The sequence below is a fragment of the Salarias fasciatus genome, chromosome 7 (assembly GCF_902148845.1).
Source record: "Salarias fasciatus chromosome 7, fSalaFa1.1, whole genome shotgun sequence".
Taxonomy (NCBI): Eukaryota; Metazoa; Chordata; class Actinopteri; order Blenniiformes; family Blenniidae; genus Salarias; species Salarias fasciatus.
Genome location: NC_043751.1, coordinates 25,169,989 through 25,184,264, shown reverse-complemented (window position 1 = coordinate 25,184,264; position 14,276 = coordinate 25,169,989). Strand labels below are relative to the sequence as shown.

The 14,276-nt window shown below is 43.8% G+C and overlaps 1 protein-coding gene across 2 annotated transcripts in view; it reads right to left on the bottom strand.

Moving 5' to 3' along the window:
• The window catches only part of brsk2a (BR serine/threonine kinase 2a), a 169,786-nt gene that overhangs the window by 21,302 nt on the left and 134,208 nt on the right, over window positions 1–14,276 (bottom strand). For both annotated transcript variants that reach the window (XM_030095534.1, XM_030095533.1), the window contains exons 6-9: window positions 8,380–8,413; window positions 7,925–7,993; window positions 6,112–6,258; window positions 1,627–1,658 (exon numbers count right to left, since the gene is read on the bottom strand). In XM_030095534.1, the coding sequence (XP_029951394.1) occupies window positions 1,627–1,658; window positions 6,112–6,258; window positions 7,925–7,993; window positions 8,380–8,413 (282 nt within the window). The remainder of the gene's footprint in view (window positions 1–1,626; window positions 1,659–6,111; window positions 6,259–7,924; window positions 7,994–8,379; window positions 8,414–14,276) is intronic.

Sequence of the window (14,276 nt, the reverse complement as noted above, 5' to 3'; positions counted from 1 at the left end):
ACACACACACACATGCACACACACTTTGGTTTGGTGCACAGGGGTCACTGCATTCACTTTAACCCTCTCGAAGCTCAAACGTTCCCTCATTATTCCGTCTCTACGCCACCCATTTCTCTTCACCTGTCTCAGGAGCACACGAGCAACCGTTTGATATTATTTTGTGAATGAACTACGTTGACTTTATTTGTGGGAGGATTTCTGTACGTCTCTGTTCCTACAAATGCGCAGATACACTCAGACAGATACAGTATATATAGAGAGCTTTCAATCAATATGCTTCTCCTTTTCACTTCTTCGCCTTAATGTTTTTCCTTTTGGTTTTCTGAACCGTGTGAAGCAGAAACCCCACAGGCAGCCATTAAAATGACACAAACTGCCATTTTCCTGGTGGCTGTGAACTCATGAACTACGTTCACGGTGACTACATAAACCCACGTCCCGCTGTTTCACTTCAGTGTCGGGGAGAATAAAGAAATCGCAATATTATCAGTAAATCAAACCTTTGTGAAAATCGTACAGCACACTTTTTATTGAAGCCATTCAGAGAGATATTATTTCATTTTTATGCTCATTCTGGTGGGTGCAGTTTGCCAGGATGTTGAACTTAATCGCATTGTATCATGGTGATCTTTATAAAACAGCCGAAACAAAAAATTTAAAACCCTCATTAATGTGAAGATTGACTGCAGGGCCGCTGTCGCTGACTGCATTAAATTCAGACAGGAGCGCATAACGAAGCATTAACGGTGGGTGTGGTAATGACAGTTTGTTCAAGTGCTGCTAAAGATTGTTAGGACGCTCATCAACAAATCAAACCATTAAATAACCCTTTAAATGCCGATTACAAGTTTTAATATTTAGGCACACGGTAAACCGAGATCTATTCATCTGCTGAACACCTTTATTCATTCATTCATTTGTTCAGACAGCTGGACTGTTTCTTCACGTCAGTCTCTCCCTCTGAGCTCTTGTCTCTTCTCATCCCTCTTATCGTTTCTCGCTGTCTGTTTGCATGATCAGAAGCCATCACTCAGTCATCTCCCGGGCCCTGGTGATTCATCTGTTCAAAATGAAGTTCATCTCTACATGAACTTAGCTTTAGATCCATAATTACACCAAATAAATCATATATTTTAACTAAATTAGTGATTCCATAGTATAACATGTTTCTATGTCACTTCAAACATACACAGTTAAAGTATTTGCATTAAATTGTAAGCAGTGGGGGTAAAAATGGCTAGAGATGAAGATGAATCTGTCAAAAAGAAAACACTACATGGAGTTTTGGATTTATATTCACAGCACTGATAGCAATAACCTCACTCTGCTATGAAAAAAGCTTTCTTGAGAGACTGATGTTACTTTTAAAAGGCAGGAACACTCATGTTAAACAGTGTGTGCACTGAGGTTCGGTGGGTTTTTCACCCGCTGCCGCCCTCTGACTATCTGCTGCACATCCTCTTTCATGCACTACCAGTTCACCCTCACATCCCCGAGAGTGGAGTCGTGCCCTGCCTAAACGGACTCCTGTGTCTGGAGCTCAAACCCAGAGTCATTTTTCATGTGGGAGCTCCCCTCAGGTCTAAAACCCCAGACGGAGCGAGGCGGGAGGGAAATACTCACATGTACCATGTGTGCTTCTGGATCTGTTCTAACTGTAAAAGACACAAGAAAAACACGGGTCAGACTAATCAAATTACAACAGCGAAACCCATGAAGGTGAAAGCAAATGACTAAAATATTTGGTTATGTTTTAGGATTTCTAAAAGCTGAAAGGAAAAAAAAAAACAGGACAGGTTGAGGAGTGGAAGTAAATAATGAGGCTTTCAAATATTAATGCTGGAAAGGAGAGGTGCAGAGGTAACACAGCCGAGCAATAAACGGAGAGTATTATCTCCCTCACACACACCGCTGACCCTGCCAAGCCCTCCGCTCTGAAGGGAATCTCCCATTCTCTTACTCACACACACACTCGCTCTCTAAATGCTACCATTTGTCGGCGCACGTTTAATGTGCCCACTTTGTCACCAACGCTGTTAGCATGACGAGAAAAAGAGAAGAAGCAGAGACAAACGGTGGGCAGAAGGGAAACAAAGAAAGATGTCGGCTTGAATCACTGGGCAGTGTTTCCGCCGCCTCCAGGAGAGAAAGGGATCAATGTCACTGCTGGGACTTTTTAATTTGCTCATGCTGCTGTTGAGGAACCACGGGAGACACACACAGCAACTCCAATCACCGTCTCTTATCGGGAGGCGGAGCTCTGGTGTGTGTGTGTGTGTCACACTTTCGGCTCCGATTACCGTTGTCATTTAATCAAACACTCAAAACGCTATGTAGGTTTTACTGTCATGTAACCAGGGCCTGACTGAAGGCGTTTTCTTAAAAATCATAGCATAGCAGCAATATCACACCTCGCTTCATAAGCTTTGTGATTGTCATGACGTTGTCAGAAGAATCAAAAACAGAATTACAGAAAAAGAATAAATTTTTAGATGATGATTATATATGGAAAAACAGAAAAGAAGAAATCAGAATAAATGGAGAAAAACGTGGAGAACATGCAAACTCAACATCAGACTGAGCTGCTTCAGGTTGGAAAAACAAGAATAAGAAAACTTTAACTTCAGTTTTTCTGTATAATCGCTGCCCAGGACCAGGTCGTTACTTAAATGAGAATCCGTTCTCAGTGAACCCACCTTTCAAAATAAGGAAAAATAGACAATAAATGAAGAAGGAATTCCCTCACTAACAGTTTTGTTTTGGCTTCAGAAGAATCAACACTGAACCAGATTTTATGCACCAAGATTCAACATCAGCACCAAAGCAAAAACCGTCTTTCAGTTATCCATACAGAATGAGGAAGTGTGCAGTGTGACGTTGAGCCAGCCTTCTGTAATCGAAGCACGGCGCGTTCCTCATTAGTTTGTGTATAGTCTCACCATGTCACCTGGCCCATTACAGACACCATTTCACCTGTTTCACCTCCGTTACAGCAGCAGGAGCTGGAACGGCATTGGCTTCGCGTTCCGCCTCCACCGCGTTCGTACAGACGATGGGAGAGAAGGAAAGACGCCAGAACCTCGTAAAAAATGGAGTAAATGGTGCTTTTGTAAAGACGAGCGAGCGGAAAGATGATAACCTGTAATATTTCAGAAGGTTCATGATGCATGCCGAGACTGGTGACTGGAAGCATTAAAACTATGAAACTGAAAGTTTGTCCAAAAGTTGTGAACGTTTTAGAGCAGGTTTTAAGTGAAAAAGCAAAACTTTTGTTGCGTTTCGGTTCTCTGTTTACGCGACAACGGTGCTCAGAGTCACTAAAAGCAACTTTTTGAAAAAAAGTTCTCTCTCTGATCTCTGCAGCTGGTACGTGTGGTTTCATTTCAAAAACAAAGAACAGCACCAACTAGTGGCACAACTTGAAAACTCCATCGTTTTTAGCGTTTAGGCTGCTGTGTAAATGTGGAACTTTTCTGAAAGAAAATACAAAAACGATGCGTTTTTAAATGAAAAGTCATGTAAACAGTGCCTTAAATTTTTTTACAAGAACTGGAGTTTGGAATCCCCTCACGCTCTCTTCATTCAACACAAAAAACACACACAGCCATTCCTCTTTTTTTTTTTTCACACTAGTCCTTCATCTACACCCTCCCTAGGAGAGTATTATCTAGCAGTGATGAACTGCTCTTTAATATAATAAGCTATCCGATCCTCTTCATTAGCCAGGTATCAGGAGGAGACTGATCTTTCCGGGGCTCCTGTCTTCATTTGAACCGCCGAGATGAGATGATTGTGTTGAGGTGGCCGGCCCGGCCGCCGCCGGGACCCCCGACTACACAGTCAGGAAATGAAGAGAAAAGCTTTTATTGGGCTAAGCCCCCTTAAGCCGGGGTACGTGCCCTCCCATTCAGACTCTGAGGGGGCTTCGGCTTAGTGTGTGTACTTGTGTGCATCTACGAGCCACAACCTAATTAACAGAAAGTGAAGGAAGACAGGGCGGAGCTCAGCCAGTAGATATGGACCGATTAGATTGATTTGATGCATCGAGCTATTGTCAACATTATAATTAGAAATAATCCAAAACTAAAAAGGAATGCTCCGCTTCCTCATCATTCACAGCAAAGGATCTCCGCCTTGCAGTGGTTGGTGCGCTGAGGGTTTGTGCATTTTCCATCATTTGGAATGTTTTCAAAAAGTCCCACGATTTTCATCGGCTCTGAGCCTCGCTGTCATGAAAATCAACACACAAAACGCAACAACAGTTTTGCATTTTCAGTTGAAAACCTTGTAGAAATGGACCCTAAGAAACTGAAGTTTGTCTACCGGTGGGTCAAAGGGCAGAGGCCTGAGGATCGACTGTCCTGGCAGGTTTTTGGTTTCAGCCTGGGACTAACAATCCTGTTTTTTTTTTTTTTTAAACACTCCTGTCGCAAAAACAGAACAAAGCAAAATCCTTTGCCGCTGCCCAACATGCCAAACGGCGTTAACGGGCATGAAGAAGAAACCACCGTTACAACACACCTGTTCCAACAATAAACTCCAGAAATGCTCAACGTAACGAGGCCAGCTGACATTTGGTGAGGTTGCAGCGTGTTCCCACTGCTTTGTTTGGAGTCCTTGTGCAAGAGAGGAGAGCAGACAGGTAGCAGGTGTGTGTGTGTGTGTGTGTGTGTCTCTGTTGAGGACATTGCTGGAGGTTGCTGGACATATCGAGGAAATCTCAGGGTGACCTGTCCTCGTCAGCCAGAGATGGCAGAAAAATAAACCGGGCTGTGTGCACACTGCATAATAAAACACTGACTTCTCCAGCTCAGGCTTCTTTCTTCAGCTCCGCTGCTTATCTGAGGTGTCTCACCTGAACAGTGTCAGCGCGCTTGCAAATGAGTATTTCTCCCTTTGTAGATTTCCTATCTTCACTTTTTCTTTTTACTGCGTTCTTTCACATTTCTGCTAGTTTACCCTTAGTCACTGTGACAATGTGAAAGATAAGTTAAGGCGTGGGGGAATGGGAGCAGCCACATCCACCCGGGGTGGTGTCGCCACATTTGCTTGCGGGCAAAAACATGAAACGGTTCTGTTTGTTGCAGTGATTCACAGAGATCCACGGAGATCCTGCAGAGGGCGTGCATGAAGTACGAGAGTTAATACAAGGAGTAAATAACTTGCGAGCACTCCGGTGTATCCGCTATTTGACACATTACACATGGTGAGTTTCTATTACAGAGTTCCAGCGCTGCTTGACTCAGCCTCGGTCGTTTTCCACTAACTCCTGCCCAAGCGGAGCGGATCATCCCTGAAACTGACTCTGGTCTGGACCAGACAGCGCTGGTGTCAAAGCATCCTGAGACGACGCCACACTTTTCCGAGATCTCGGTCCACTTTCACGATTTCCTTTCCCCTTTGTCCGTCTCTCCGGTTGACTTTCTGCCCTTCGCACGCCTCCGCTCTCACACGCTCCTGCAGCCACCGTTCCAAGGTGATCTGCTGCCGTGCAGCAGGAGGCTGGCATCGTGATGAGTTCACTACACAGAGCACACAAACAGCTTCCCTCCGCTGTATTCACACCATGCGCTTGAGGAGGAACTCAAACAGAATCGGGGATGAGGCAAACACAACGAAAGAACAAAAAACAACACTTTAGCTGGAGAGTGTATCTCCGCCATCCTTCTCTCTCTCCTCGGAGTGTTAGATCTCCCCCGCTGAGTAAAAAAAAGAAAAAAAGAGAGGCTCGTCTTCACTCGGACTCGATGCGTCTGCGGCGGATTTCTGCCAGAAACACTTTTGAGGATTACACCTGAACATCACTTCCTGCTTAACGGCACAATGAGTCAGTTTAAGAAGTTTATTGGAAGCGAGTTACACACCTGATGACCTTTCAACTATTAACAAATGAATAATTCACACAAACAGGATGAAATCTACAACTTTGCAAACTTTACCTCTCAGCAGACCAGAAACACCAGATCTGGAGGCAAACGGTGTTGTCATTGCTCATCAATAAATCCTAATAACTACGATACAGAGTTGATTAAAACTTAGCAATGTTCGCCCAAAAGCCTGAAAACCATAACCGAGAAGCCAAGAAGGGAAACAAACATGTGAACTCACCGTTAGTCTTTTGGAGGCGTCCACTTCGATCATGCCACGGAGAAGGTTCTGACAGTCTGGCGGGATGAAGTGAGGCATGTGAAACACTCCCAGCTTCACCTTCTCCAGCAGGTTCCTTAAGTTGTCGTCGTCGAACGGCAGGGCGCCCTGCGGAGAGGCAGAGACGGCACGGGCATGAGCGGGAGTACGAGAGGAAGCAGCGTCCCTTTTTGATGGAATGCTGCAGTAAATGAAGCCCTGACTGATGTTGTTGAGAACAACATTCAAAAAAAAAAAAAAAAAAAAAAAAAAAAATCCATCCAAAGGGAATAAAGCAGATCCATCACAGCACAAAGGGTAATAAACCCTACACAGACTATAACTCCATCTCCTGACTGACCCAGAAATTCCACACATATATAAAGGGAAGATCGTTCAAACTCCCGGTGCAACTTCAGTAAAGTGACATTGCTTCCTAAACCTGTTTAACTGGCCAATTAAAGCCGTCTGTCCTCAACCGCGGCGCCAAATAAATAATAAACAGCGGTGAGCTGAAAGCAGGGCTTTTCTAATAATTACCTAGATTTCTCATTTAGCATTCTCTCATCAGAGTCATTCATCAACGAGTGCCGACACCTCACAGATGTGCTTGTTTGATGAATGAAGGGAAGACGGAGGGAGGGGGAGAAAGAGGGGAGCGGTGGGAGAGACAGAGGTAGGCTGTGGAACTTGTGTAACAGATTATGTGAGCCCAGGGAGAAAGCATGTCTCCCACAATCAGACAAATGGTGATCTGGCAGCAAGGCGGCAGGATGAAACGGGAGAGAGACGGGATTCGTCTGCGGGAAAACTTTGGTTTTGAACATCCGTCACCAAGAAGTGATGGTAAACAACGTCAGGCCCGCGCAACACGAGAGCACAAAGAGGACTATCCTTAAAAAAACAAGCAGACAGACGAAAAGAGACAAAAACAAAGACAAATACACAAGGCCTGTGGCCAAACGCTGCCCTGTCAACCACAGTATTTATTTTGGGCTCTCTTCTTTCACTTTGCTCATATGAATTATTCATGTGGCAGGAGTGCGCAGGAACTACAGTACAGCTGTTGATGAAACAACGCTCCGGGGCTGCATGGCTGGGGAGCCGCAGACAGAACGGAGCTGGAGAATAGACCTGATTATGGAGACAGCGTTCGTGTGTGGCTACAGGATAATGAATAAACAGACTGCTTTCCAGTTTTTCTGCTGAATGTTTCAAACGTTTCTTCTCTGATAAGATCATCTAAATGTGGACATTTGAAACGGAACTTCCTAAGTTCAGGTTGGAAACCTGTCGTTACTTCAGGGTCACTCCTTACATTCAGGTCACACTTAGCTCAACAGAAAAGTCTTAAGAGTAATTTCTTAAATGATTGCAGTGTGAAGAAGAGACCTTCTGGTAGTTTAAATTTATATTTTTAAGCATTGTCGAACCACATTAAGTTAATACAAAAGTAACCTGCAGCACTAATTCAGATATATTCATCTAGGTTAAGGGGGATACTTTGTTTTGTAGAGCTGTGGATTTGTGAGAATGTTAAAGAAGAGCTTTGTTTTGTACAGTTTTGTCATTTTGCTATCTTGGTCTGCTGCTACAAAACAACAACACTCCCATTGCTGTGATTACAAACCCATCAGGATGTAATTGTGATTTAATGTTGTCAGTATCGGTAAAAATACCGGAAAATGGGAAACATGTCCAATATTGTCCATCCCCGGTGTTATGCAATAAAAACACGGTCCTGGAGTGAATCTGAAAGTGGATGTCAGTCAGTAAAGAGCAAGCTGACACTCACCACCAGCAGGGCGAACAGGATGACCCCACAGCTCCAGACGTCCGCTTTCCTCCCGTCATACTTTTCTCCCTGAGGTGGAAAACAGCGTGTCAGGTTAGGACGGCTGCTGAAAATAATATGAGCGCTTATTTAAAAATGTGATTGCTCAGCAGTGGTGAAGAAATTCTGGAGAGGAGCTGAAAAGAAGTGACCGGACTGGAGGATGGTGTGCGGAGCTCATGACAGATGAAGCTGAGATAAATCATTGGGCGATTTTACGAGAGGCGAATTCAAGTGAAAAGAGTCACTGAAAATGCAACTATTTGACAGCTGCTCCCAAAGTGGAACTACAGATGAGAATATGGAAGTACTGTGTGCTTTATCTCAGTTATAAAATGATAACTTGGGGTTGACAGACTTCACACTTTATTTCTGATCAAGCAGAACGATTGCAAAATGACTGAAAAGCAGCTCACCCGGATGACCTCTGGACACGCGTAGTGTGGAGATCTGTTGAGGACACACACAAAGATGTAGCTAGTAAAGTATCACAAACTAAACATTAAACACAAGCAGCCTGAAGATGTCCTAAAAGAACGATCCGAGCAGACATAAAGGAGAAAAGAGACAGAAAAGTTTCAAGTTTACAAGGCAACATTTTGAAAAAAAAAAAAAAAAAAAAAAGTTGGTGCTGCTGTTTGTTTTTGGAATGAAACCAAATGAAACCCCACACACACACCATGGCTCAGTGGAAACCGGCCCCAGACGTCCCCGTGCTTCAGGAGTTGAGACATCCTCGGGCCGTCTGGATGTCCTCCTGCCGGCTCAGTCAAGGGCATCCTCTCACAGCAGACAGTGAACAGACCCACTAATCTTTACAGCCCCGGGACGGACTGACAGTAAAGCCAATGACGAGATTGACACATCAATATCATATGAAGATTTATGGAGCTCCCTCGTAAAGCCGCTGGCTCTGGATGAGTGACTTGTTATGCTGTACATAAACTTTTCCTGCACCTTGACTCTCCCATATTTCTAAATCCATTAACTGAACATAAAACACGGTAATGGCAATATCTTTACCTCAATATATAATCACTAAGATCAAACAATCGGTGAATCACCCGTCTAGCCGAACCTCCCAGCCTGGAGAGATCCTCCACTCCGCGCTCTGCCAGAGTTCCTCGCTCTAATGACGGACCGTCCGCTCTCTAAACGGCCATTAGCTCACTTTCTGTCTTGTGTATTCATGAAAATCAGCCTGACGGCACAGTTTTCTCTCAAGCCGTCAAAATTCTGGCCAGTGACCATAAAACAATACCGCCGTGTCGACAGGAGATGTTCAAATGCAATAGGCCATTAGGCCACCAGTTGACACACACACACTATGGCTCTGTTTAACCGGTCCGGAACCCGGAATACTCAAGATGAAATTGGGTCATGCGTGGCTCCTGAAATAAAGCGAGTTTTACACTCCTGCAGCAGCTTATTGATTAAAATAAAACCGCTAATCTTACTTGAAAAACATTGTTGAGAGATGAAAGCTTTTAATCTTTTCCAGAACACTCAAATACTTTAATCGCTCCCACTGGAAGCCAGAGTCTTTGAAACTAATATTCATTAATGACACCATGTAACGGCACACACGATTTAGTGTTTGTGCTCATCAATTATCAATCTTGATACTTTAAAAATTTAATCTCTAGTATCACAGCATGAGTCTCTTTTTTTTTTTCTTTGTGATGCGAGTCTTTCTCAGCCTTCTGGTTTAATCTGCGAATGCTCAGTGGTGCCGAGGTCAACTGACTGTACGCCAAAGATCAGATCTCTGTGGGGTGTGTGTGTGTGTGTCTAAAGAAATGAAGCTGTCCTTGGTCAAACTGGAGTGCAGATTCAGTGTAGGTGTCCACAGTATTGTCACCAGTAAAAGTGCACACACACATGCAGTACTTTCAAAGTGGTAGAAACTATTACTTCTTCTGATGCTTCAAGAATGATTAAAATCAACCTTCATTCAACAATTCAATTGTTTTTTTTCTTTTATTCAATAATTTGAGACATAATTGACTTTCCTTCCACTGGGCCAACATTGATTTTTTGAACTACGAATGGGAATGAGAAACAGTCCAGTTGTGACTTGATGAGAAAAAGCCCTCCAGACTTTAAAGTTCTACCTCTGACAGCTTCAGGTTCTTTTCCTCTCTTCTGCGTTTTTGACAGCCGAGTGTCACATCTTGTCAAAATTAGACCTCGGGTATGAGCGACCCTCATCTGTGCCTTTTTTTCTGTGAATGCATGTGGAACCGTGCGAGGAAGCCTCATTGTCTTTACTCCCACATCAAAATACAACATGAAAGAATGAAGTTCACAGCCACATCTGTCTGAATGAGAGCAGATTTACATGGACAAGTCCATGACCAAAAGGTCAAATCTGCTTCAGTGAAGGCAACTGAAAGAAATCTGACCTTTTGTACAAAGAAGTAAACATGATCAGTACAAGAGATTTCCTCAGACTTGACCGCTGACCTAAAAACGGGCATTTATGATATTAGAAGTTCAAGTTATGGAAGAGGACAGAAAAGATGAACTGCGAGAGCCACTTCCCTCCAAACTGGAGTGAAAAATGAAAAGCGTTTGAGCGGGGGGTGGCAAAACATTGATCTTCTGCTGCCGTTTTCCTCAAGCACATTTACTTTTCTCAAAATAACACAAGCAGCATCACATAAATAAAATCACCTCGCAGGACAGAGAACGTGGTTATTTTGTGAGGTGCAGTAAAAAAATGACACAGCTCGAGGTAGTTTGACCAAAAAACACAAAGGGTGAAATAAACGGAGCAGGAAAAGCCATTTTTATGTCATCAGCATTAGATGGTCTCTGCTGAGGACAGACCTCGCTACACAGTGAGTTTCATTCACAGAATTACCAACAAAATGGACACCATGAGTTTAATGTCATTCTATTTATTGATTTAATATGTCATTTTATGCGTGTTTTAAAAGTTGCATTTTTTCGTTTCCAAGGAGATGGACTCGGGAGCGTTTTTCAAAACTTCCACTTTGGGAGCTGTGAGAGTTGTGCTTCAGATGGAGGCAGAGGAACAGACGTGCACATATTGAGGAAACACTCCCGGTTCATCTTCATTCGGGTTTGGCTTTTTGAAATAAATTTGGAAACGAGCTAATTTCCTTTCATCAATCAGCGCGACGAAACTAATGCAAATAAACAGCAAGCGCTGATGAACTCACAGCTGGGGCTGCGCAGAGAGCGGGAGCAGGAGAGGGAGAGCTCTTATGATGCATATTTTTACGTGCTTGTCAATGATTCTGCTCATCTATACAAATCTGCACGTCGGCACGGCCTGATGTATGTGCTCCGAGGTTCCCCGCTCCTCCACCTGGGCCGTCTCGTCTCCACTCGGCTCCATTACCCACAGCTAATGGAATACATTTATGTCAGGTTGCCGTGTGGTGAGAGGTGGTCAGATAAATGTGTTTAATAAAAAAAAAAAAAAAAAAAAATGTCACAGCTACGCTAAGAGATCGGCTCGTCAGAAGGGCATGAATTATCCCGAACCATACATAAATGATATGGTGCTGAGCATCGGGAGGCACAAAGCACTGAAGTCAGGCATATATGCAAGCAGAACAGACGATGAGGTTTTGCTTCGTTGTGTCTCTTTAAAGCAGCTCTACGTTCCCACCTGCATCCAGTAACTGGCAATTTGTTGGCGCGCATAAGGGGGGACAGAGCAGATGCAGCGCACCTGCAGCGAGTCGCAGCGGCGCAACAAAACGCTGCTAAATAGAGACGGCGCCGGTATAGAGGAATCTGCTGAGTAAATCCACTGCATATGGCCTTTCGAGGAAACGGAGAGTCTGGTCAGAGTGACTCAGCGAGGCTGACGTGCCGATCGCTCGGCACACTGCTCTTAGTTGGCCTGATCCCTTCCAGTGACTCATGGGAGCTTAGAGACGGCGCTGACAAAATTATACAACAGTTTCAGCTGCCTGTGCGTGCATGCACATGGTGACGCGAGCGTGCACGTGTATTATGTGGAGGGAGGGAGCCGGAGCCGGAGCCATCCGAATCAGCAGAGGACAAAGGGTCTCGGAGGTTGGGAGTGAACTAAGCCTCGCCTGAACTGCGTGCGCTCCATGGCGTGCGTGGAGCCGCTTGTAATTCTAACCGCAGCTGATTTGGAGGTTTAATCTGGACAGAATCAATCTGAGCCTGGGACAGATGTCACAGGGTCTCTCTATTTATCTTCCAATCAAACCCACAGAGTGTCATGTGTAACTACCAAGCAAATATTTGTCGTTACGTGTAATCCATATCACGAGGAAAGAACATCCCATGCTGTTTATATCACTGAATAATAAGATTTTACAGGCATTTTCTGAATTATTTAAGTGATCTCAGTCTGTCTTGCAGAACGGATGCACGACAGCTACTGCTTCTTACTCAACTCCAAGGCAAAAATCAATATGCTACCCAGTCTGTTTTGGGTGGATTTATCACAGAATTGACATGTGATCAACAACTGCAAGAAAAATTACATGTGACATTATATAAATTCAGGTTATCTGGTCATAAAATGTGCTTACATTAGCACAGATGGAGATGATGCGTTCATACCAGAACAACATGCATTCCATTCATTTCTTTCTTCAACACAACTCATAAGCATTCACAGTGCTGCTGGAGAACTCCAGTGAATCCTTGAGCTAATGGCTCCAACAAGTGCTAATTGGAGTCAAAAGTTAGAGAACCTGAGGTATAATCAATATATATAAATAAAAAAGGTTTAGGCCAGGTGTAGAGCTACCTTGACTTTTGAGAATTACTCAAACTTTTTGAATTCGGTAATCACAAAGTGCAACTGCTATGATATGAACCACGACTCAAAAACACATCTGTGGTCATGAAACGATACTTTAAAAGGCTGGAATTGGGTACAGAGTTGTGATATTGAAAGTTTTATGTTTTCACCAGTCTGTTCTCTGAACACTTCACTACAAGGGAACAAAGCAAAATGGAAAAAAAATGTGAAAAATACATTACCCATGGAGGCAGTCACTGATGCTAAAACATTAAACAATTGTTATGTAAGTCAGGGGTGTCCAAACTCGGTCCTGACGTGCTGACGTCCTGCATGTTTTCCACATCTCCCTGCTTCAACACACCTGAATCTGATGAAGATTAATGGTCGAGTCCAGCAGAAAGCCAGATAACGAGCATCATTGCAATCAGCTGTGTTGAAGCAGAGAGACATGGAAAACATGCAAGAATGGAGTTCGACACCCATGATCTAAGTGCTTTCTAGCATATTAAAACCTGAAGGTTATTTTTTTTACTTGCAACTATCCTTTAAAAAAGTGGTATCGATGCATTACTAAAAAATTCTATTAAACTTTATGTTGATTTCATTAAGTTATTAAAGCCATAGATCCCAAAACTACTTTTTTAGCGCCTCCATTAGCATTGTTGAGTTCATAAATTACTGACTATTTATATTGGGTTGAGCACACTGACTTTGTTTATACTCAATGAAGATCAGACCATAATTAATAACCTTTTCGTGTGGAAAAATACAAAGAAGTGTTGACACAAGTTTTCTTGAAACCGTTCATGTGTTTCAATTGAACCCGACCTATCGATCAAAGTTTTTCCGGCTGAACGTTCCGTTGTACAGACTGAAAACACGTCTTGATTAAGCAGAGGGGAGGAGAGAAAACACAAAGAGTGAATCAATAGAAACATTGCTGACGTATGGCCGCTACGGTTGGCCGTGCATACGGGTTGATGCCTCAGGAACTTCAGACGAGTGAAATGAGCGGGCGGAGAACAATACGCAGCCGTCTCCCGATCGGCTGTCACCGTGTGGAAGAGTGAAACACCGTCGTCGGCTCTGTGCAGTGTTCACTGCACTGCAGGGTTAAATAAAAACACCCCCACGGCGTGAGGACTTTAGTCCTCTTTCGAGTGCAGCGTCCCGCTTTGAAAGTGACTTTTCCTGCAGGCGAATTGATTATCGCGGTGGGATTGATGGTGTGGTCGTGACTGCTAGATCATAAAGCCAGGGTGAGATATGAGGAGAGGGAGAGCAGTAATGTGTGGCCATGGCCTTGGCCCTGCTCAAAAACCAGATAGCACACGCTTGGAGGGACACCAAAAGTCTCTCCTCAAGAGATCAACAAAGCGCCGTAATGGTCGCTAAAGAGACGCCCACTCAGAGCCCTGCTGATCACTCGCTGCTGCTTCTCTTCTTGCATAAAGGATTTTCACATTCCGCCTATTACTTCCTGGTTCTCTGAGTCACCTCAGGAATAAGACAATGTTTTATTGCTGCATTTTGGGTGACCATTTATAC